The 26,550-nt window shown below is 40.5% G+C and overlaps 1 protein-coding gene across 1 annotated transcript in view; it reads left to right on the top strand.

Annotated features, from left to right (window-relative positions):
• The window catches only part of TRPC6 (transient receptor potential cation channel subfamily C member 6), a 1,017,840-nt gene that overhangs the window by 691,079 nt on the left and 300,211 nt on the right, over window positions 1-26,550 (top strand). The window contains exon 6 of the mRNA XM_044072711.1: window positions 23,186-23,413. Coding sequence (XP_043928646.1) covers window positions 23,186-23,413 — 228 coding nt within the window. The remainder of the gene's footprint in view (window positions 1-23,185; window positions 23,414-26,550) is intronic.

The raw sequence follows: 26,550 nt of genomic DNA, 5'->3' as shown, positions 1-26,550 counted from the left end.
AGAGGTAGATTCGCAACATGGTTCGACAAAATAACATTCAAAAACCTGTGGTTGCCAAAATTGCCATTGGCAATTTGACTGTAACCCATATCAGATATGTGGGTAACAACGTTACCTACTTGTACATTGATACTCATACTGAAACAACTGAGTCTAGGGAGTGATGTCTGGTTTTGGACAGACAACCTAAGATAACAAACTAGAGTAAATTGCATAAATCACAAGCACCACATGAGGTGTTAGTGTACAACCGTGACAGTACACATTTGAATGGATGACATCACCATTGTTTTATAGGGTGATGTCCCTGCTAAAAAGGAATGAAAGTGGTAGACATGCCCAATAACACTCTACATCACCATTGTTTTATAGGGTGATGTCCCTGCTAAAAAGGAATGAAAGTGGTAGACATGCCCAATAACACTCTACAGCTACACACCGTCTATGTATTTGACGCAGCAAGAGACAGAAACATGCAATCACAGTAGTCACTCACTCACTCAGTCACTGCTGAATTCTAACCACCTGCCTATCTGGTTACACAATCTAAAGAGCACACTATCAACAGCCAGTGCAACAGGAGAAGTCATATTACAACTGCCTAGTACTGCCATTTAGAAAGCATTATTTTATTGTTATGTTGCCACAATTGTGTTTTGCCTGGGGTTCCTTGAAATTGATAGTGTAATATCTTTGATAGTGTAATTGATAGTGTAAATATATCTCAAAAGTGGAAGTGTACATAATGGGTGCTGTGGTGAAGCCAGTTGTACATAGCAGTACAAATATATACACACAACCATACTACTTGAAGCAATGCATGGTTCAATTCACCTACCTATCTAGTTACACAGCCTAGAAGAAAACAGTACCGACCACAAGTGTCACAGGAAAAGTTTGACTTCTTTAGTGCGAGAGTGTACTTTTGGAAGGATGGCTTCATCAGTGTGTTGCAGGGGAGATGTTTGTGTTAAACATGGGATAAAGTGATGGGGGAGTCCTCGGACAGATTAAAGTTTTCTCCTGAGTGGAAGTGTACACATTGTTTGGGTCAATGCTTTCCTGACTAGCAGTCCAGATGCACTCACACACTCATGAAACTCAGTCAGTGCTGTCTTTGAACATCTACATATCTATTCACCCAATCAATAGAACACAGTATTAGCCACAGGTACCATAGGAGAAGTCTGAGTTTAAATGTGTGCAAATGCACATTTGTAAGGTTTACCACATCAGTGTGGTGCAGAAATGTTATTTTTCATCACAGTTTTGGGACAAAAGCATGTGTCTTGACAGGTAGAAGTAACAGCAATGTGATACACACAGGTAATTACATAATGCTCAGGTAACTTATCTATCCTATCATTCATGTACATTGCATTATTGTGAGTGAAATGTACCTCTGTTACAGTATTATGTTTTAATGACAGTCACACTTGTGAAACAGCAGATTGACAACCGAGCATTCACAAGTATTCAGCTCTGGATGATTGTATACAAACATTAGTCATTTGTGGTGTCATTTTTGTTATGCAATTGTATATGTTTGTATGACATGCTTAAGTAATAAATTAATACATCTATAAAAGACATATATGAGTCATAATATACGTTAGAACTTGGATGAAAATGAATCAACATTGATCCTATCACCGAACTTGGATGGAAATGAATCAGCATTGATCCTATCACCTTATGTTTATATAGCAGCAGTATTGTCCAAATGGGGTCTATATCATATCGTTGAACTTACTATTTGTGGAATACCTCTTTTTCAAACTCACTTTGTCGAAATCCCTTTTTGTCGAACAATCATTTTAGCAAATATTTTCCCAGGGAAAAAAACAGTTGCCCAACTACCGGTCATCACAAAAAAACACAAAATGTAAAACCCACTCAGGTGGGGAGCTTTGCTCCCCATGCCCTCATGTAGGGGTCTGTGGCCCATACTCCCCAATAAATACACCAACTCCAAGATTGCACTACAGTGGTGAAAAGGGCAAATTCTCAATCATGGCCCACTGCTTTTTTTCCCTAGCAAAATATTTGATAAATTGATCGTTTGACAAAAAGTGGTTTCAACAAAGTGAGTTTGATGAAGACATATTCGACAAATAGTAAGTTTGACAATATGATATAGACCTGTACAAATGTGCCTGTTGTACTGTGCTTGCTAACACAAAAAGGCTTGATTATATCTAATGTCATACAGTAATTTCTAGGCAGATATGAGTATGTTGCGAATGATTACAGGTTCATAGGTTCATAGTTTGTTACTAGAGTAATGGCCCTAGGGCCTTTACATGCCTAGCCACATAAAAAAACCCTGAGTACCCTAGTTGACAATAGTTAGAAGATCATTGTTTGCATTGTAATACTATGATTAGCAATGAGTTCCCCTGTCCATGGGGGCCATAGTTGCAACCCAGGGATGCATTTGTGGTTTCTCATGCAATTGTCAAGGCTGCACTTAAATAGGGTCATTGAGAATCTCTGCTTCACATGAAGTGGGAGCTTATTCCAGAGGAGTGGCAATCCCTGGGAAACATATTTATCTCTTGTACAAGTTCAGTTAACATCACTGGCTAGGTTGAGATCCCTGCAGCGAGTGACTCTTGTCCCATTTGATTTCCAGATGTGCAGCATTTCCATTAGGGCAGGATCAGAGATTGCTCTATAGTCACCCCTCAGTAACCTGTATGATACAGATTATAGTGACAGGGCTTTCAGTCTTTCCATGTAGGTCATGTCTTGTAGGGCCAGAATTCTCCTGGTAGACCCCTCTGCAGTCTGTACAGCTGCTGCAAGTGTTTCAAGAGGTACATTGTACTCAGTCAGTGACTGATAAGGGCTGAGTACAACAGAGTTATAACCTCCCTGGTCTTGGATGCAATGTCCTTATTTATGAGATGGGCAGTGTAGAAGGCTTTCCTTGCTACTTTGGACACATGGTGATTGAAGTTTAAATTGTTATGCACTTGTATTTCCAAATCTCGCACTACTGTGTTTGAGCTTAGAGGGGTGCTATCTATATCATAAATAGCAGGGATTACTTCTTTGCCAAAGGATATAATGAGACATTTCTTTCATTTAGTTTCGGTCCATGGCCCTGGCACCAATCATTTGTCTGTGTTAGTCCTTTCTGTAGTGTATTGATATCATTGGGGGGGGGGGGTCTATGATTGCACCTAGTTCACAGTCATCTGCAAACATAGTAAGCCATCTAGTTTGGACTGGATGTTAGAAAAATAAATTCCAAACAACAGAAGACCCAACAAAGATCCTTGTGGTGCACCATTGGTAACTGGTGGAAGTGGATTCCCCAACCTAACGGCCTGTGTGCTCTATCTCGGAGCCAGTTTGCTACCCATCTCATGATGACTGGATTAATACCTATAGGGGAGAGTTTTTCAATGATCCCTGAGTGGGAAATTCTATAAAATGCCTTGGCTAAATCAAGATACGCAGTGTGAACTGCTTTACTCTCATTTAGGGCTTTGGTGACATTATTCACCAGATTTTATATGCAAGATCTACCCTTGATGAAACCAAACTGGGTTGGGTCAAGAGTTTGAAGGTTATGTATGTTCTAGTTAATTTCCATAGTGATTCTCTCCATGGCTTTGCAGATAAGGCTGTTCAGGCTAATGGGTTTATAGTTCCCAGGGATGGTTGATGGACCCTCCCTTTGTGCAAGGGGGTTACTGTTGTTGTTCTCCACTCCTCTGGCACAAAACCAGTGCTGAGACTGTGGTTAAAGAGACAGCTAAGTGGTTCTAACAGGTCTTGTGCTAGGTTTTTTTTATATGCAGCCTGGGATGTTATCTAGTCCAATAGAGGCCATATGTTTGGCCTTGGAGAGCTTCTGGGTGACCTTTTCTTTGGAGATAATCGGTAGAGGATAGGTATCAGGAATGCTATGGGGTATGGCTGGTGGGTACTAGGGGGTGAAATTGCTGCCAAATCTGTCAGCTCACAAGTTGGCAATTTCTTCAGGTTCAGTGTGAGTGCTGCCATGCACTATATGTTCGGCACCCAGCTAGGTATTCTCTTTGAGGTTTTGGACATAGCTAAAGAATGCCTTATGATTGTATTTAGCTAGGGATGTCAGTCTAGTCTCATAGCTAGCTTTAAAGAACATTACAAGGTTTCTGATTTGCTTGTTTATGCTGTGTAGGATAATCTTTCTTAGCTGATTATGTTCCTTCTTGTTCTTAGATATTGGTTTCTTTCTTTTGTTATATAGCTTATGTATACTTGCAGGCCACCACAGTGGTTTGATATTATTATGAAACACAGTAGGGACCAAGCAAGTGAATGTGTAGAAAAATGGGCAATGCAAACACTATGAAGCAAGGAAGTTTGTGGGCAGCATGCTTCATAACACTGTCTACAATCGGAACATCCCGTAGTTTGCACATTCAACTCTACAGCCTGTTGAAGAGATGATAATAAATGCTGCCTCATAGAGCTATCAGCCTGTCTTTACATAGCTTATGAGACTAAACACAGTAGCATGAGGGAAGGGCATCAGACTAATGCAGCCAAAGGTAAAAACTCCCAAGATTTTGCTTGCCATAAACTGTGTACTGTCATTTCCTTTAAGTTACAGGTGCTGCTCAGTGCCAGGCATCATGCAAATGCTGAGGGTAAGGACTGATGAGACAGAAGGGGTGGGAAGAGGGTGCATTTTTAGAAAGGGATAAGACTTACTAAGACATTTGTTTGTGAGGCATTTCTTCACATCTTTGTTGTGTGTCACTCTTAAGATTGTCATCATGATTATTTTGTCATGCTCTTTACATACAAAGGCCAAAATAATGTCAAAAGCCAAATGTTATGGATAATTTTTATATACTGCCCTTATAAACTTACAAGTTTGCTAGGGTAATGCATTTTCTGACCTATATTAAGTCTAGAAATCAAATGCATGGCATTACTTAATGAATTCAGTCCTCAATGATTTGCCAGAAAGTCACATATGTTGTGACAAACACACCAGAAATTCAGATGGAGAAAGGTGGACATCCTTTGAAAATCTATACACTTTAGAGGTACTGCTCTGTACAATAAAGTGTTTCCAACATGGATCAATAAGGGGCAAGTCAGTGGAAACATGATGAGGACATGAGGACAGTGGCGAATTCATAACATTTGTAGCATATGGTTACACATATACTGTTAATGTGGGAAAACCTTACATAATTGTATGATATACCTCCGGAGTTGAACTCTTGATAGTCTCAGTAAATAAGTGTACAAACCAGAGAATCATTTCATCTCACCACATAGGAATTCATCCGTTATTATGTTAAAATCACACATTTTAAGCACACTGACAACAGGACGAATGTAGTCATCAACCTTCATTACAGTTATATCAAGTGCAACAACCCTTAGGGTGTATGTGACAACTAGCAGCCAAGTAGATACGTAAGACTAATTGTATCACACGTTGTTCCTTTTAGTATGTTTTGCTATAGCACAGTGGACTTAAGCATATTTGCACAGACGTATCTCTAGTACTGCAGTCTAAAGCAAAAATTTACCGGATTTTGCCATAAGACATGAAGTGCCATTTAATGTCAGTATTGCTGCTCAGTTCCAGGCATCACGCAAATTCTAAGGGCACAGACTTTTAACACAGAAGAGGATAGAGAGAAAGAGAAGGGAAGAGGGAGACAGACAGAAAACATTTCTGCTTATGGACCACTTCTGGCCATCTTTGTTGTGTGTTTAGGTTTGCCACCATCATTACTCTGTCATGTTCTCTACAAAAGTGTACCCAACAGGGAGAAAACAGATCAAGACAAAAAGCAGGATAAAGCTGGGTCTAATAACTTATGTAGCCAACAGTTACCCACAAAATAGTCAAATAAAAACAGTCAATAAGGCTTAATTCTAGATTAGAACCCTCAATAAAGGTATTCTGTAGACCTGAGCATTACTTCAGCACACCATATAGGAACTTCTAGTTCACACAGTTGAAATAACATAATTGAGGGAACAGTGATAGCATACTGTGCCATCAAAAAGTTAGCTTGTGGACTCATTTTCTTCATCAATTACTTTCCATGGTATTAATAGAAGTGCAATAGCATGAGGCTCATTTGTGCTGCTGCTGGAATGCTAAACTAAATTTGTGAGTTTTTGCCTTAGAAAGTAAACTGTTATTTATCTAGTGACCACTAGTACCCGGTGCTCAATCACAAGTGGTATGCAAAGGATGAAGCCAAAAAATAAAAACAAAATAAATTAGAAAACAAAGGCTTAAATAAACCTTTCCATGTTTTCTACACTTTGTTGTTTTATAACATGGACATATGCTCATTAAATATGACTACTTTCACATAAACAGCCCCCTCTCTGGATTTGAACATTGAAAACAAGACATTAACAAGACACATTTGAGATTATTTTCATTATTTGCCACAGGCACAGACATATGTTATGGTGAAGAGAAAGCAGATTACATAAACTCAGGATGTTACATTGAATGACTTTATATTAAAGGTACAAGATAAGCATATTTTCACAGTTATCCATTGTAATTTGCCAGTAAATGTGTAGTTGAATGTCATATTTGGAACAGTTAAGCTAATACTTTGTCTCAATAGTAGCCAATGTTTGCTCTACTACAGTTGTTTAGTTCACTTTGATTTGTGAGTATTATTACATTTTGAGTTATCACTGCTTAATATCAGAGCTTTGGCCAGCTAACATCTACCTGGAAATCAGCTGGACGTATAAGTGAATTTAAGTACACTTTTATATGCTCTTTTGCATATAGTACTGTATTTAATTTATTTATTTGTGTTTTTTTTACTGAATATTAACTCAACTGAAGTTGTAGCTGTCTCTCTACAGTTTTCCACCCACGTTTCCTGTTCTTGTTTTGGTGTTAATGTTGGTGGCTTTGAAATTGCCCGCCCCTCTTGTAGATTTGGATTTGGATACTCCTTCTGAGCCCATCTCATTTGCTCACTCAACTGAGTGCAGTGAGATCATATTCTGATTTCAGGCACTCCTACTGTGTACAAAGAGAGCATTTGGGAAGGACAACCCCTGTAGCCTTTTAATCCTGTTCTGTTCCCTCCTTCAAAAAAAAAAAAAAATATATATATATATATATATATATATATATATATATATATATATATTTTTTTTTTTTATTCAGCTGCTCTTACTGTAACTGTCTTAGTTGCTCTTCTGCATGCTATCTGTTCAGTCGCTCTTACTCTGCACTTATTACTGCTTGTTAGTAGCCTTCTAATTTACTGCCTTCTGCACTTGTTTTTTAGTCATTTGTTAATTTAATTGCATTTATTTGAACTGTATTTGCCGTAATGTTGCTACACACTCGGTTGTGCTGGCCTGCACTACAATTTGAATTGCATTTACTGCTGTTTTAGCTGCTTTTCTGAAACAAAAAAAAAAAAAAACATTCTAAGCTTTTTTCCTGCCTTTCCTGTAACTAGTCAAGTCCAGATACAGACTTGCTGTATACAGGACTCTTGGTAAGCTTCTGAATCCCCCAAGCCTTTCTGTGTTGGAGGGAAGCCTTCTAGCTTATCAGTGGGAGTGGTAAGCACTAGGTAGCCTATCTACCATAGGAAGAGTCGATTCTGGCCCTGAAATTGTAGTTCATTGGTCGTTTGAGCAGTTTTTCCATCTCTTTCTACTTTCTGGTTAAAAGCCTGTTTTGTGTTTGGTCTCTGCCTTTCCTATAACTAGTGTAGTCCAGGTACAGATTTGCTGTATCCAGGACTGTTGGTAAGCTTCTGAGCTCCCCAAGCCCTTCTGTGTTGGAGAGAAGCCTTCTAGCTTATCAGTTGGAATGGTAAGAACTAGGTAACCTATCTATCTACCACAGGAGGATTGGTTTCTTGCCCAGAAATTATAGTGTGTTTGTACTTGCTTCCTGCCTTTCCTGTTACTAGTCTAGTCCAGGTACAGATTTGCTATATCCAGGACTCTTTGTAAGCTTCTGAGCTCCCCAAGCCTTTCCGTATTGGAGGGAAGCCTTCTAGCTTATCAGTGGGAGTGGTAAGAATCAGGTAGCCTATCTACCACAGGAGGAGTGGTCCCTGGCCCACAAATTGTAGCTATTGGCTGTTTGAGCAGTTTTTTTCCATCTATTTCAACTTTCTGGTTTGAAAGCCACACTTGTGCCTGTTTCCCACCTTTCCTATAACTAGCCTAGTCCAGTTACAGAGTTGCTGTATCCAGGATTGTTAGTAAGCTTCTGAGTCCCCCCAAGCCTTTCTGTGTTGGAGGGAAGCCTTCTAGCTTATCAGTGGGAGTGGTAAGCACTAGGTAGCCTTTCCTCCATGGGAAGAGTGAGTTTTGGCCCAGAAATTGTAGTTTATTTAGCCGTTTGGGCAGTTTTCCATCTCTTCCAACTTGCTGGCTTAAAAGCCTACATTTGTACTTGTTCCCCACCTTTCCTGTAACTAGTCTATTCCAGGTACAGATTTGCTGTATCCAGGACTGTTTGTAAGCTTCTGAGCCTCCCAAGCTTTTCTGTGCTGGAGGGAAGCCTTCTAGCTTATCAGTAGGAGTGGTAAGCATTAGGTAGCCTATCTTCCACAAGAGAAGTGGTTCCTGGCCCAGAAATTGTAGCTACTGGCCATTTGGGTAGTTTTTTCCATCTCTTTCAATGTTCTGGTTTAAAAGCCGCACTTGCGCTTGCTTCCCACCTTTCCTGTAACTAGACTAGGATACAGAGTTGCTGTAGTCAGGACTGTTGGTAAGCTTCTGAGCCCCGCAAGCCTTTCTGTGTTGGAAAAAAGCCTTCTAGCTTATCAGTGGGAATGGTAAGCACTAGGTAGCTTGTCTACCATGAGAGGAGAGGTTCTTGGCCCAGAAATTGTAGTTTATTGACCATTTAGACAGTTTGTCTGTCTCTTTCAACTTTCTGGTTTAAAAGACCACATCTGCGCTTGTTTCCCATCTTTCCTGTAACTAACCTACTGAGTAGCACCAGAAAGCCTTAAACTGATGCAAGAGAGACTTTGGAGTGATTAAGTATTAGTTCTCTGTACTTTCTTGCTGTATTTAACTGTTTTCCACCAAAACACAGATTTTCCAGCATTCATTGTGATTTAAAAGCTTGTTTTTTCACATATTGTACTTATTTGACTGCCTGCACTTTTAAAAAGTTGTTTTTTGTTTAAATAATTTGGTTAACTGTTGTAGGCTACACACTAAGGTGTGATGGCCTTTTCTGATCATTTGTACTCGTTTAAAGCTGTTTTAAGTTTAATTTTTACTGTTTTTGCCTTATCTTTTCAAAAAAAACACAAAAGAACAAAAAAAAAATTCCTTCTTTCCCACCTTTCTAAGCTAGTATAGTCCAATTTTCAGGCTAGTGCTGAATTCAGGGCTGTGATACTAGTTTCTGAGTTGCCCATACCTTACTTTGATAGAAGGAATTTTCTCTGCTTACCTGTAAGAGAGGGGAGTTTTGAGCAACCTATCTGTCCCTGGAGGAGTGGTTCCAGCCCAGATGTTAGTAGTTTATTGGCCATTTTGGGCTAATTTCTATCTCTTTCATTTCCCCTACTATAAAAACCATGTTTGCATGGTTTTGCACACTGGGCAGTGCCGGTTAGCTACGGTTAAATTATTCCCGGCTCCATTAAGTCTCCTCTTCAGTTTTTCCCTTGAAACTAGTCTAACTCTTAAGCTAAGCAATCAAAAAGCATCTTATAGCCCAGCACTTGCTCAGACCTAATAGCAAGCACTAATATACCCTGATACTGATTGCCCAGGAGGGCAAGGCTCTTTATTCACCCCTCACCAACCAAACGACTAAGCAGCTCACCCTACTATTCAGGCATGACCAAAGGGCAATTTCAGGTGAACTCTCCAGTCCAGCTGGTGAATCTGGGTATCCTGAGGCAATGTTACAACTACCTCATGTACACAGGCAATCCTCTCCTCCTACCACAAAACACTAACATATGCGAGACATGCAATTATACAGCCAAACAGGAAGCTAAGCTCTCTCCACCCAAGACTGGAACAGTCAAGAGGAGAAGGTTAACACTTGCACAACACCTCCAGCCGCACACAGACCTACTAAAACAGCACTGGCAAAAAATACACATAAATACACAAAATCATACTCTAAGGCTCTAAATAAAAATCTGCAAAAGCATCAGAGACCTCCAAAGCAGACACCCAAACAACCTGCACTTCCCATCACAAACCAGACAACACATAAAACACAATCAGTGTGCCGCACAATCACAGCCCTTAAGGCGAAATAACATACCTAACACACTAGTAATAGGTGACTCTATAGTCAGGCACACTGGCGTCCCACTCACTAGGCTGGACAAGCAGAAGGTTACTGTTAGCTGCCTGTCGGGAGCCTGAATCTGCCACATAACACAAGCACTCAGGTCACTCCAGAACAAGTACAAATATGACTCTGTCATTGTTCAAGTTGGTGTGAACCTCCCTGGACTACATGAAAAGAGACATGGAAGAGCTCTCTGATCATGCAGCCCAGGCTGGTATGACCCTAACCCTGAGAAGCATCCTGCCCTCACCAAGAATGATACCTCATTATAAAGAAAAAATGATCAATTTCAACAAATGGCTAAGCTTCTGGTGTCATTCAAAGGGGATCCATTGTCTGTCAGCCTGGGACTACATGCTCGACAAGCCGCATTGCTTCGCAAGAGACAGTTTGCACCTGTCACCCCTAGACTTTTGAATACTGGCCAAGGCTCTTGCTGCACCCATAGTGCCTTTTTTAGCCAAGGCTCAATAGTCAAACCCACCTCCGTAAACAGCACAATTAACAATAAACTGAGGGTTATGCTACTCAATGCCAGGAGTTTAAATCTCAAAATGCACGTGCTCGAAGCACTCTTCAGTATGGAGAATGTCGGCATCTGTGCAGTAACTGAAACCTGGTTCAAGGCTCCAGAGAGCACCCCAGCACTACCAGGCTACAACTCATACCACATGTTTCGGCCACAGAACACAGGCCGAAACACAAAAGGAGGGGGTGTATCCATATTCATCAAGGATACCTACACCTCCAGGTTAGTGGCGCAGCATGATACCTCGGAGATCATCCATGTGCAACTAACATTGGGCAAATCTGCAATGCAAATTGTGGCCTGCTACAAAAAACTCTCCATGACCTAGGACCACCGCTCCACCTTTCTGGAGACACTGGAAAACTTGAAGGTCCTACTGAACACTCTGATATCGGGCAATTTCAATTACCCTACCAATCACTGGGTTTCACAGCCCCCTCACTAAAGGATAATGATGCCCAAGATGCAGAAACCTTTACAAATGCACTCTATGAGCACCTACAATGATGCATGGGTCATGCCATCCCTAGCAAAACCAAGAATCACTCCTCTAAGAGAAGGAAACCAGTTTGGTGGACCCCTGCAATAAACAGGCTATACAATAGAAGAAGGAAACTAGTTCAGAAAAAAAGCAAATCCCAAGAAGGAAAGACATCCCTGATCAATATCAGTAAGAAACTAAGGTCTCTCATGAAATCATCCAAGGCTAACTTTGAAATAAAAATAGCCAAGGATTCAAAAGATAACCACAAAGCCTTCTTTAGCTATGTTAAGAATCTAAGTGGCAACTCGCAGTTATGCACTGAACTAGTGCAAAATAGCACAAAATATACTGAACCTACTGATATTGCCAACATCCTAGCAGATAGATTCAATGCAAACTTCACCCCCCTCTTACCTCCAAAAGGGCCCACAACAATACCGGAAAAGTGTAGTGTCCCAAAAATCACAGATGCACAGGTGAAAACAGTCCTTTCAAAAGCCAAAAATAACAGTGTCAAAGGGACCAGATGGTGCCCCAGGCTGTGTCTTGCACGAACTACAGAACGAACTAACCCCCCACCTAAACACGCTGTTCAACCTCAGCCTCTCCACAGGATACGTGCCAATAGAATGGCACACAGCAATGATTATTCCTCTCCACAAAGGAGGGGCCACAACTGACCCTGGTAACTATCGCCCCATAAGCCTGACTAGCCAGGTCTGCAAGGCTATGGAGCGCATCATCATGGAACTCATTAACAGAGACATTGGGAACCTCCAAACACTTGACTTGACCCAGTTCGGCTTTGTTAAGGGCAGATCGTGTCTAGTAAACCTGGTTGACTTCTTCAAGTCAGTCACCAAGGCCATATACAAGGGAAAGGTGGTTCACACAGTCTACCTTGACATTGCCAAGGCTTTCAACACCATTTTTACCATCTTTCTCCTACCACTTCACTTGTTTATTTTGTGCTTTTAAGTGGTTTTGGCTTTCTCTTTCAACACCATTCCCCACTCAGGTATTACAGAAAAACTTACCAGCCTGAACATAAAGTCCTACGTCATGAGATGGGTTGCCAACTGGCTTACAGACAGAACTTACACGGTAAGAATAGCGGGCTCCATGTCCAACTCTAAATCAGTCACAAGTGGTATCCCGCAAGGCTTGGTCCTGGGACCCCTACTGTTTGGCATATACTTCTCAGAACTACAGGCAAACACAGGAGGACTATGGCTAACCAAGTTTACCGATGACTGCAAACTGGGAGCCATAATTGACTCTCCATCTGACACGGACATCCTCCAAAAGGGCCTTACTGAGATGAACACCTGGTGTCAAAGTCATGGCCTCAAGCTAAATGCCAAAAAATGCATAGGCATCCCATTTGGGAAAAACAAAACACCCATGAATTACCACATAGGTGGCAGCCCCCTTAATACAGAAGAGGTAATAAGAGATCTGGGGACCCAGGTAGATAGTAATCTCTCCTTTAACAATCATATTGCCATAGTAGTTATGAAATCCTTTTATGTGGCCCATCTAATTACTAAAGGGTTCACATCTAGAAATAAAGAGGTTATAGTGCCCCTCTACTCGTCACTCATTAGACCCATCACAGAGTACAATGCCCCATTTGGGATGTACCTTACAAGACACTTCCAACAGCTGGAAAGACCACAAAAGTACCTCACCAAGAGGATTACTGGCCTCAAACATATGTCTTATGCAGCCCAACTGAAAAAACTCTGGCTATACTCAGTGGCATATCGCTTACTCAGAGGTGATCTCTGCCTGACTTACAAAACCATGTCCAACTCGGAATTGATGGACATGCTCCACCTAAAGAAATCCAAGTCACTGCGAGCCACATGCTCTAGTGATCTAAACCTCGCCACAACAATAAATATAACATGCTGGAGGGATAGATTCCTGTCACAGAGACTCCCCATGCTTTGGAACAAAATTACAAATTACATCAGGCAGAGCCCCTCGCTAACAATCTTCAAGAGAAACCTTGACGAGTGGATGAGTACAGAAAATACACCCCTGGGATCACTTCATTGGCTCTGCTTGACAGAGGATCAGTTAATTAATAAATGGGGTGGCGAAAGCTGACACACTCTGGCTAGGCTTATAAATGCCCTTGGGCAGATAGCCTAGTACCTACCTATGAGCTTATGAACCTATTATTCTTTTTCTGATGCTTTTCTAACATAAATGCAATGTCATTTGGATTGCTTTTGCTATCTAATTTGCATATTTAAATGTTATGTACTTAATTTGAATTACAGACATCTTTTTACTCAGAGGCACAGTGTGAACATAAACATTTAGTAATAAAATTTGTGTAAAGGTTATCTTCCAAGTCAGCCAATGTAGCCCCTGACATTGTGTTCACACTATTCTCTCTGACACACCCTTAATAAGTGTACAACAAACTGGCAGGAGTATGAAACACTAATTATCCTGCAGTAAGGTCTTATCAAGCAACACTTCTTAATGTTCATTCTTGTATTACTCAGGTATGTGCATGGAATCATGTAGATACTCACACCATGTTTACCTGCCCAGCACTTAGTACAGATTGTGTGATTCATAAATGCTAATGAGTTCACAAATGATTTGCATATTCAGTGTTTGCAGGGGTGAATCTGCAGCACATAAGCTAATCATGTTGGCAAGGTACTTATATCAAAGTAGGGGAGACTGTCTGGATCAAGAAACTTCATTTCTATTACTTTATTGCTGAAACTGCAATTGTTTGTGTACTTTCCTACCAATTCTGTAAAGGTATATAATGAATATTTACAAAATGATTTGTTTTACATTACTGATGGATTACATTTTACAATACCATTGTCATTGTTTGCTGTCTGCATTTTGCCCATTAGTGTTGTCATAGCACAAATAGCCTTATTTAAGTCCACCCAAGAAAAATGGAAGTTAACTGCCTTTTATAACAACATTTATCTGAGAAATCTGAACAGCTGTTATAAAACAGTGTTATATGATTATTAGCAATGGCGGGGATACATTTGTAATCCAACTGAGTGAGAAAGAGGAGCTCCTATCCACTGTTAGAGATCCAGACAGCTTATCAGGGGTTTTCAGATTCATGGTTGACACAGGTGCTGAGGTGGAGGATGGCCAAAACAGTGTATACTGGTGAACTCCCAAGTATGCCTCATTCAAAATAATTATCTTATATAGTGATAGAGAACAAGAGAGAGAGGGGTGGAGGAAAAGAGAAAGTGAGACAGAAAAACAGGAGGGGAAAGAATGAAACTAGAGAGAAGATTGTTGTATAAGATGCTTCTTAATATGCAAATGCTAAGTGGATTTGTTGCCGTTTATTGTGTCATCTGCATTATAATGCTCATCATCAATTTTTTCAATTTGATTTCTTCTGGTACTGATTTTCCATGACCACCTGCAAATGGTAGGCACATACCTTTTCTTTTTCCTATTACTGTATATACATTTGATTTATAAAATCATTTATTAATTGCAATTGCATGTATTATTGTTCAAATTAAGTTTACAGAAAATAAGTTTGATCAGCTTTTATTCTATGTCTCTGTTTGTTGTGTTAATTACTTGTTGTCATGGGTGACCCTGCCATTGGCATTGTGGAACTCCTACTGCCTGATGTCAGAGTATCAGTAGCCTTTGATGATGATGGCAGTGACGAAGAGACAAAATCTGGGACTGCAGAAGGTCAGTCTGATATTGAGGTTGTAGCCCCTATATCCCCTGCTCAGAGTTTGGACACAGTCAGTATGCCTACACATACCCATGACATGGAGCCATCAAAGATAGGACAGGCTACAGGTGACACAGTTGATCAGAGTAGTGTGGTTGCCCCAGTTTCAAAGCTAGCTGAGTCTCTCCCTAGCTATCATTAAGGTAATATATCACATAGGGTGTTGATAGAGGTGCTTGGATGAAACCTGCTGTCCACCCTTCTCCTTATGTTGATGTCAGTAGGTACCGTGCAGTATATGTGCAGGGCCATCACAGAGGCACAGGCACATTCCACCAAGGCCATAGAAGAGATCAGCAGAGTACTGCATGTTGTTCATTCTAATGTGCAAGACTGTTTGAACCATGTAGGTGACTCCTTGGGCAGGATGAATGACATACTGGATTGGACAGTGTCTGCAATGGAACATCTGCTGGAGAGGGTTGGCATCCACATGGCCATAGAGCTGTTATATTTCAGGTGTCAGCTAACATGGCCATGCTGGATCATACTCCTGTAGTAGCACTACTTTCACTATTTCATCAGTGATTGAGGTGTCCACACCCACATGTGGTAGGCCACATGCTCATAGTCATGGATGCAGTCGTGATAAGAGCTCATCCAGCAGACGTCATTCACATTCAGATAGCACCCCTACTTCTAGCCTGGGTCCTAGAACTAACAGTGCAACTCCTGGCAGAGGTAGTTCTTGTGGTTGGGATGATAACAGTGAACTGACTACTCTGCCATGCACAGCTCACACTTGTATGAGATGTCAGGATGTAGTCTTAGCATAAGTGCTCTGATTATGTTCATGCAGACTCACACACATTGAAAAATCCTCTTGGCCATATCACCTCACACACATACAAGTTATATAAATGTTACTACTAACTGATGTAATTCTACTTCTACTAGCCCTGACAATTGTATACTTGCTGAAAAACATTTCTTACTCACAAATTCCAACACATGTGAGAGATGCAACCATATAGCCAAACTGGAGGCTAAGCTCTCTCAACTCAGTACTGGCATAACCAGTCAGGAAGAGAAGGAAACCACACTCACTACAATTCCAGTCTCACATAGACCTACCATAACAGCAAACCAAACACATAATCACACAAAAACATACTCGGAGGCTCTAAATAAAGATCTGTCTAAGCAGCAGAGACCTCCAAAGCAGACACCCAAGCAACCGCTACCCCAAAACAAAACACGTGCAACACATATCTCACAAAGCCAGTGTGCCGAACAGTCACAGCCCTTAAGGCTAAACAACACACCTGATACACTTGTAATAGGTGACTCTATCGTCAGGCACACTGACGTCCCGCTCACCAGGCTGAACAAGGAGAAGGTCACGGTGAGCAGCCTGTCTGGCGATAGGATCCGCCACATAACACAAGCACTCAGGTCACTCCAAGGCAAGTACAAATATGACTCAGTCATTGTCCATGCTGGTGTGAATGACCTGAGACGAACCTCCCTGGACTACATGAAAAGAGACATAGAGGAGCTCTCTGAGCATGTAGCCCAGGTTGGTATGACCCTGACCTTGAGTAGCATCTTACCCTCACCAAGAATGATGCCACAATATGAAGACAAGATGATCAATTTCAACAATTGGCTTAAGTATTGGTGTCATTCAAAGGGGATCCAATGCCTGTCAGCTTGGGATGATATGCACGACAAGCCACGATGCTTTGCTAGAGAAGGCTTGCACCTGTCACCCCTGGGCTTTCCGATATTGGCAAAGGCTCTTGCTACCCCCATAGTGCCTTTTTTAGGCAAAGCTCAAAAGACAAACCCACCTCCATAGGTATCACAAGGGATAAGAAACTAAGAGTAATGCTACTCAATGCCAGAAGTCTAAACCTCAAGATGCACGCACTCAAAACTTTCCTTAGCATGGAGAACATCGATATCTGTGCAGTAACAGAAACCTGGTTCAGGACTCCCAAGAGCACCCCAGCACTACCAGGTTATACCTCATACCATGCTTTTCGGCACCAAAACTTGGACCGAACCACAAAAGGAGGGGGAGTATCCATATTCATCAAAGATACCCACACCTCCAGGTTGGTGGCAAAGCACGAAGCATCAGAGACTATCCATGTGCAACTAACAGTGGGTAAAACTGCCTTCCAGTTTATAGCCTGCTACAGACCACCCTCCCAAACCCAGGAACCCCACTCGGCCTTCCTGAGAACACTAGAAAATATGAAGGTCACTCCGAACACCATTATATTGGGCGACTTCAACTACCCAAACATAGATTGGGAGCATTACTCTAGCTCCAACACCCTTGCCCAAAGGTTCCTAGAATTCATAAACTCAAATGCTATGGAACAACTTGTTATCACTCCCACAAGAGGGGAAAACATACTGGACCTGATCATCACCAACATGGGGACTCTATGCTCCAGACCAGAAGTGTACCCCTCACTGGTAAGATCAGACCATAAACTGATCTCACTGGATATTCACATCCCGACCCCACCCCCTGCCCAGAAAACCACAGTGAAAAACTTCTCTAAAGCAAATTTCACACTCCTAAAAACCGAGGTGGAATCCTTCAAAGCCCCCGGGCCTGTGGAAAATATGGCCCAGACCGCAGAATCCTTTATAAATGCATTCTATGAACATCTTCAGGAATGCATGGATCATGCAATCCCAAATAAAACCAAGACCCAATCCTCCAAAGGCAGACGACCTGTCTGGTGTACCCCAGCCATAAACAAACTATACAATAGAAGGAGGAAGCTACTACATGATAGAGCAAAATCCCAAAAAGGGAATGCATCTCTGATCAGTATTAGCAAAAAACTAAGGGCACTCATAAAATCGTCAAAGGCCAGCTTCGAGAGAAAAATTGCACAGGAAACTAAGGATAATCACAAGGCTTTCTTTAGTTATGTTAGGAACCTGGGTGGGAATTCCCAGATATGCTCAGAATTAGTCCAAAATGACAAAAAATACACTGATCCCACAGACATTGCCAACATCCTAGCTGACAGGTTCAGCGCAAACTTCTCCCCCCCCACCCCACCAAAAGGGCAAATATCTATCCCAGCAGAGTGCTGCCCCCCTGACATCTCAGATGCTCAGGTGGGAGCCGCCCTCTCCAAAGCAAAAAACACAGCAGCAATGGGACCAGATGGTGTCCCAGGCTGCGTCCTACATGAACTCCAAGAAGAGCTAAACCCAAACATAAAACTACTGTTCAATCTCAGCCTTACTACAGGATATGTACCCAAAGAGTGGCGTACAGCAACAGTGGTCCCTCTCCACAAAGGTGGTGCCTCAACGGACCCTGGAAACTATCGCCCCATAAGCCTGACTAGCTTGGTCTGCAAAGCTATGGCAAGGATCATCATGGACCTCATAAATAAAGATATTGGGGACCTACAGACACTGAATCCTACCCAGTTCGGCTTTGTTAAGGGCAGATCCTGCCTCTTAAACCTGGTTGACTTCTTTGAAACAGTCACCAAGGCCATTGACGAAGGGAAGGTGGTCCACACAGCCTATCTGGACCTCGCAAAAGCCTTCGATACAATACCCCACTTGGGCATTATAGATAAGCTCACCAGCTTAAATATAAACCCCTATGTCACTAGATGCATTGCAAACTGGCTCAAGGACAGAACCCACATTGTTAGAATTGCTGGAGCCATGTCAGACTCCAAACCAGTTACAAGTGGCGTCCCACAAGGCTCAGTCCTGGGACCTCTCTTGTTTGGTATATATTTCTCGGAGGTACAGGCCAACACGGAAGGACTGTGGCTGACCAAGTTCGCAGATGACTGCAAACTGGGCGCCATAATTGACTCTCTAGCCGACACAAGCATCCTCCAAAAGGGCCTTATAGAAACAGACAACTGGTGCCAGAGCCATGGCCTCAAGCTAAATGCCAAAAAGTGTATAGTCATCCCCTTTGGCAAAAACAAAGTGCCCACAAATTATCACATAGGTGGTAATCCATTAAGTACAGAAGAAGTAATTAGGGACCTGGGGACCCAAGTTGATAGCAATCTCTCATTTGACAACCACGTGGCCAAAGTGGTTAGAAAAACATTTTATATAGCCCACCTAATCATGAAGGGATTCACATCTAGATTAGGGGAGGTCATCGTGCCTCTTTACTCATCCCTCATCAAGCCCATAATCGAGTACAATGCCCCTTTTGGGATGTACATTACCAAACACCTGCAGCAACTGGAAAGACCCCAAAAGTACCTCACCAAGATGATCAAAGGGCTCAAACAGATGCCATATGCTGCCCAGTTAAAGAAACTCCAGCTCTACTCAGTGGCATACCGCCTGCTCAGAGGTGACCTGTGCCTGACGTATAAGGCCATGTCCAACCCGGAATTAAGGGACATGCTGCACCTCAAAAAATCCAAATCCCATCGAGCTACACACTCGAGAGACTTGAACCTCAGCACTGAAATAAATAGGACATGCTGGAGGGACAGATTCATAACTCAGAGGCTCCCTTCACTCTGGAATAAAATCCCAGTCCAGGTTAGGCAGAGTCCCTCATTGACTCTCTTCAAGAGGAGTCTTGATGAGTGGATGGGGGATCGTAGGTTTACCCTGGGTATCACTTCTGTGTCACTGTTAGACAGAGGCACAGTATACTAACCTCGAAAAAGGGCATAGCAAAATTAATTTAAAATGGGTGGCGAAAGCCATACACACTCTGGCTAGGCTTATAAATGTCCTAGGGCAGATAGCCTTGTATGAACCTATGAACCTATGAACCTATAAACTCACTTATTTGGTGTTAGGCTTGACCACATGTAATCCCCACTCCCCACCCTGTACAAATGATGATGACTGTGCCCTGACCTTTACACGTTTCTTTGTGACTTAGTGTTGCCTATGACTGATACACAGAATGGGTAGCTAATGCTTGCAGACTCAGATGCTTGCTTTAATAGAGTGTATTTCAGAAAGTGTTTTATATTTCTTCTTCCTGCTGAGTTGTGAATGATTGATTATGTACTTATTGACCCTCATTGTATTTGTTGTATTATTCTTACTATGGCAGTCCTACTAGATAAGTAATTATTACTTGTGTAAATAATACTAACATTGACCTGCTCACTATTATTTTATATACATTGGTCAACTGTAATGCATGATACACGGTATTGGGCAAAATCCATATATTTATATTGCACAAATCACTCATGAGTTACTGTTGACATTACTGTACAGTTAAACCATGTTTCATTTTAGTGACATAAATATTTACAAATTATGGTAATCATTTATATATCACTTTTTGTTACAGGTTCAACACTTACCTTGGTTAATACTGCAGCTACAAGATGTATCATTCGGGGCTGACTCTGATGTTGACATAACACAACCATTACACAGTTAAGTAAAGGTTGTGGATGTTTGCAGGCATCAGTTTTACTATTTGTATAAGCTTAGGATCTTAGGTTTTAAATTAGGTGGTAACTGTGGATGCTATCCTTTGTCTCTTGGCCAGTGGCATAGTATATTTTGCATACCTTCATCTGTCAGAATCATCTGTAGCTAGTGGTTCTTCTATAGACTCATCATCTGTATCTGCTGGATCTGCTTGCCCTACCTGTGGTCCTGGAATTTGTCCTTGTAGTTTTTTTTGACAATTATATTGTACAACATAGCACAGGCTGTGAGTATTGTGGCAGAGGTGGCTGGATCATAATGCAGGGCACCACCTGATGTGACTAGACACTGGAATCTTGATTTAAGCTAGCCAAATACATGTTCTACAATATTCCTAGTTTGAGCATGGGCATCATTGCATCCTTGCTCATTGCTCACTGAAGTTGTGTGGGTTTCTTCTGGGTGTCATGAGCCAAGGTTCCAATGCATAACCTACATTCCCCACTAGATGGCCTTGTGGAAAGTCAACCCTAGCAAACCATAGGTAGAAATCACATGCATGCCTTATGTGTGATTCATGAAAACTGCCATGGTTACATGCCACAGATTGTAGATTATCCCTTTGGCATTACAGACCACCTGGCAGTTAATAGAGTCATAGCCTTTCCTGCTGATGTACCTCCTGCCTTGTTCACTAGTTGTGACTTTTATTTCTATGTGTGTGCCATTTGTGACACGCAAATCCTCAGCCAACTGTGCTGTGGTATAGAATTGTTGCATGGTTGTTGCTCTCTTTCCTCTTGTTTACATGGAAACCAGATATAATCCTTGGCATGTTGATGTACTGCATTTAGAAACTGATGTAAAATTCTAGAGGATGAGGTCTAGGACACACCGAATATATCTGCTGTGGGTCTTTGGAAAGTACCTGAAGCTAGCACATCTAATGCTATATGGATGAGTTCTCCATGATTTCACTGGGGCCTTGGTTGAAAGTGACAGATGTTGTTTATTTCCTCTGGGGTATCCCTTGTCCATCCTGTTTTACTCTGCAATTTCATCATGTAGTCCATGATAAGTGAACTGTTCTCTGAATACTCTTCTCCTTCTAGGCCAAGATCTGTGAGCAGTAGCACCTTGTCTTAAAGTCTGTTGAAGATACAGATTAATGATGGCAGCAGCAACCCCTATCATTTTTTTCTAAATGTCTTTGTGGCTGTATTCCAAAAAGTAATGGAATTTAAAACAAAAAGGGATCACTGAGTGTACATGCACACTTTATATGTTCATGAATAGCTATGTATGTTGGATTGCTCACTTCACTAGTATATTGTGCTGCTTACCCTTGTTTTGAGGGTAAGTGCAAAGTGCAGATCTGCTTAAGGAATACCAAACAGCATTCTATCTTGTGTGTGTTGCACGTATGATAGCAGTACAGTGTGCTGGTGTTCATTAATCCATCTCATTTCATGTGCAGTGCGACTTTAAATACTTCTTCTCAACTTCCACACTGTACACTCTTTATATCTTTTACTTTAGGATGCCGTAAGGATTCTTTCCTTTAAGATTTATTTCATATTTATCTCCAGAAATAGATGAATACACTATTAACAATAACTTTTATCTTTATTACCTGGTGCAGATAAACAACTTTTCTTTGTTCTTTTTCAAAATATCTCATCAATAAACCTCTGCATGTCTGGAAAATATCTACAAAACAAGTGTAATTTTTGCAGGTAATAACACAGGAAACACTTCAGCAAATCTAGCAAAGAAAATAAGAATGACGCTTTCATTACAAAAACAGTAAACTGGAGAACAAGCAAAACAGATGTATATGCACAGAAAAACTGTATTCTTGCACATCAGAAGGTGCATTTACTGAGGAAAGAAAACCAACATAAAATATTCATTTTTGAGTTACAGCCTTTGGAATGTAAAGTTCATGCCAGGTTTGTCACGCTAATCTAGGCTACAATTATTTATTCTTGTAATGCTTGACAGACTGAGTACTGATGATTTATCCCAGCCATTCCATCCATAAGCTGTTCCATAAATTCCGACCAGATTACATGCACAGTTTAAACATAACACAACAACAAGTGATTCCTCAAAAACAGTGCATGTATGCCCTCATTCAGGCAAGAATCCACCTTTTGCTTTCTTTATACTTATGAGTATTTTGTTCAGAATGAACAGGATGCCCTGCCCCACTGTAAAATGTTTAAGGTAACCATGTTCTGCTCAGCATATTATAGTTTCTGGTTTATGTTTGAAGATCCTATGGCATTACACAAAGCAGTTCTGCCTGATAACTCTCACATCTTTATTATAGCTATGCGCGGCTAAAGTGTGAAAACAAATCTAAGAAAAAAAATGTACTAACAAAAAATTGCTTGCATTGCTAAAGTTAATCAACATATTATCTGAAACATGATTTTAAAACCAGATTTATATCCTAGCTAGTAATAATTTGTCACTGTCTGCTACATTTCAGCTGTATATTCTCATCCACATTTTGACCAAGAATAGAAATAAGTCAATATACAGAACAATATTCTGTTGTCTTCCTTAAGACCAGTTTTTTAATACTTGATATTTATGCTCCCTTCAGATAATACTTACTTTGATGTCTGAAAGAATCTGATAATCACAACTGTAACTATATTTCAATGATGTGAAGCATAAGAATCTGTTCCTATAACCATAATTTTTGCTTTTCAAAAACAGGGATGATATGGGCTGAAATCAAAGAAATTTGGTCCCAAGGTCCCAGAGAATATTTATTTGAGCTATGGAATATACTTGACTTTGGAATGCTTGCTATTTTTGTGGCATCCTTCATTGCAAGATTTATGGCATGTTGGCATGCATCCAGAGCACAGAGTTATGTGGATGAACATGACAAGGACCTAGCCGATGCAACATTACCAGATGAGATAAAATACTACAATTATGGTGAGTTGAAAAATTGCACATTGTTTACCAGAGCTACTATATTCTAATGTCTTTGTATTATGCTATTGTATTACATTATGCTACTAAAAGCCTTTTCCCTAGCAGTACCACTATACAAGACAGAAAGACACAGAACATGCACAACACTGAAATCTGTCCTTTGCCATAACCTGCACACAGACCCTATGCTCCAAACAGTTGCATATACACACCAACTACTACAAAACAGTCTTGCATATCTTTACAACCACCACCTTCCAATTCAAAATTCATTTCTCTGCACACTCCTACATGTGTACAATATATAAAACTAGATTCACACAAATGACAATTTACCCATTTATATGCTCTTTTTTTACCTAATGAAATCAGTGTTCAGACTGTCTAAATAACAACCATAGCTATCTAGCTAGCTAGTTACTATCTACAGTATATGGGGAGCTGAAATTATGACATCTATTTAGATGACAAAATTAGGTCAGCTGCGCAGATGGTCGACAGGTGAGCAAGATCGCATGGTTCTTGGGGTAAGGAAGAATACCCTCTTCTCTACATTTTGTATTCTTATTCTCAGGGTTATATATATAGTTATCATGGGGTGGAGGGGAGGGCTTGTCCCCCTGCAGAAAATAATGTTTCATTCTTTTTTTATTATTTTTGTTTTTTGCATGCCATGAGGTTATTGCTTGGCACATGAATCATAGCACAACAAAGTTTGTATTATCAAAGATTTGCGGACAAGATTTTGGACATTGACATTTAGGTCTGTTGACAAAATTCTGTAGACCCATTATATATTATATATATATATATACAAACATACATACACACACACACACACAAATATATGTATATATATATATATATATATATATATATATATATATATATATATATATATATAAGGGATCCGTATGGATCACTGAATGGCAACATAACCGAAACAGATTCAGCCGGGCATACTTGCATGAAAGTGCTTTTCACTGAAAGATACTTTCGCATAAGTATGCCTGTTGCAGAGATCGCACTACATTGGGGATAAGGGAAAATTCCCTTTTCCCCACTGTAGTGCGACCTCAGAGTGAGAATATTTAAGAAGGGGGGTGTAGGGGATGCAGGGGGGCTTGCCCCCCTGCAAAAACATAAAAGTAATGTTTTATTCTTTTTTGTTTAAACATACTTTAACGGAAGCGCTTTTTCAGTGAAAGCGCTTTCGTTAAAGTGTGTTCAGTGATTGTGGATTCGGACTATTGAACGAAAGTTCAATAGTCCTAGTTCCCCACACCCCCCAACTATATATATATATATATATATATATATATATATATATATATATATATATATATATATATATATATATATATATATATATATATATCTATATATATATATATATATATATATATACTAACTCCAATGCAGGCAACAGACATCGGTTAATGTCCTATGTGTGAAGAGGGTATGTTTAAAATGTTACAGAAAGTAACACTTGCTAATATATAAACCAGTAATCAACAAAAATAAACAAACTGAAAAAAAAAAAAGAAATGGGAAGTCACACAAAGATAACTTTTTTGTTTCCTGAGACTTCTTTAGAGTATACCTCGAGTAGAGTTCAGTGTTTCTAAGTAAGACACATTCATCTGCACTACCCTTCCAAAAAATAAGAATGCTATCCAAAATGGATAATATACTTACACTTTAGCATAATGCTGTGATGTAAACACAAATTTATCCTTTCATACAGCCAAGACAGTTTTGGTATAGAATATGCAGAAGCTGCCCCATAGTTACGCCAGCCTTTTGGTAGAAATATTTCACTTCAAAAAATATGCAATTATCTTATAAAACCACATCCAAAAAGAAACTGCTGATATATAATGCAATATAGACTGGCAGTTTTGGATATAGTACTTTATATCTAAGAAAATGTAAAGGTAGCCAAGAAAAACAAATGTACTAGGCCTCACTTATACTAATACTATAATGAAGGTATACACAGGTGACAAAGGAACATGGAATGTCCTATCTTTTTTGGAGAAGGGGATGTGGGCAAATAAGGTGCACCTGTGCATCAGCTTCACTCACAGGTACACCTTATGTGGGAATATAAAGTGCACCTGTGAGTGAAGCTGATTGCTAATGTCATCACAAGTAACACTTTTTCATGTCATAGGCCTACTGCCAGCAGCATAAAAATCCTTTATGGCTATACTAGAAGGAGATGCAGTCCTCTGAAATTAAACCAGTAGCCTACTGGGGTGGACTGCATCTGGTCCGCAATATGTAAAAAAATAATGAGTTGATAGGTTTCCTTAGTGGTCAGTCACAATATAACACAATACTTGGATGAAGCTCTTGAGTTTGTGTTCTCAGTTTTACAGACAGTAGGCTGACTTTACTTTCTGTTCACAGTGGGTCGACTAACATAGCCTTTATCATACCAGGATATGTGAAAGTAATGACTGGAAACACAGAAGAGATTTCAGCAGAGATAGACATCTGACCAGCATTGTTTAGGACAATATCTTTTGAGTGGGATGAACGGCAAGTTAAAAATAACATCTACCTGGTACTTGACCCTGGTGTCAGTAATGATAATGGCTCTGTTTTAATGACTTTTTGCACAAAGTTTGACAGTGTGTCAGGTTCACACATATATGCATGTGGAAGTAGCTGGGAAAGAAACTACCACTACTGGTAGGGACACTACCACTACTGAGGTTAGGGACAAAGACTGATTGAGGTCACATTACTAGTGTCAACACCTTTATTCATCATGTATCTTGCAGTGTCTATCCAAAATCCAAATTATTGTGACGAAAAATACAATGGTAAGGAAATTGCAGACAGGAGGCAGAACATGACAAATGACAGATTTGCCAAATTAGCCACTCTAGTGCATGGTATAGGCAGTGTTTGAGGTGATGTCTATGCTATATCAGGATACTCATTGTCAGCACATCAGTCGGACAGAAATGTAACACAGTGGAGCACACTAGATTAAGTAGGTATGCAATGGTGCAGTTCATCACATGGAATACGTTTAGCATATTAGTTTTCAGTGAAAGTAGGTAATTTGGTATTATACAATGACTGGCCATTAGTATTCAAAAACTAGCATGCTGATTGGTCAG

Source organism: Protopterus annectens, chromosome 5.part0 (assembly GCF_019279795.1).
Source record: "Protopterus annectens isolate FY-2018-M chromosome 5.part0, PAN1.0, whole genome shotgun sequence".
In the NCBI taxonomy this organism is placed as follows: Eukaryota; Metazoa; Chordata; order Ceratodontiformes; family Protopteridae; genus Protopterus; species Protopterus annectens.
This window is presented reverse-complemented; position numbering and strand designations above follow the sequence as displayed.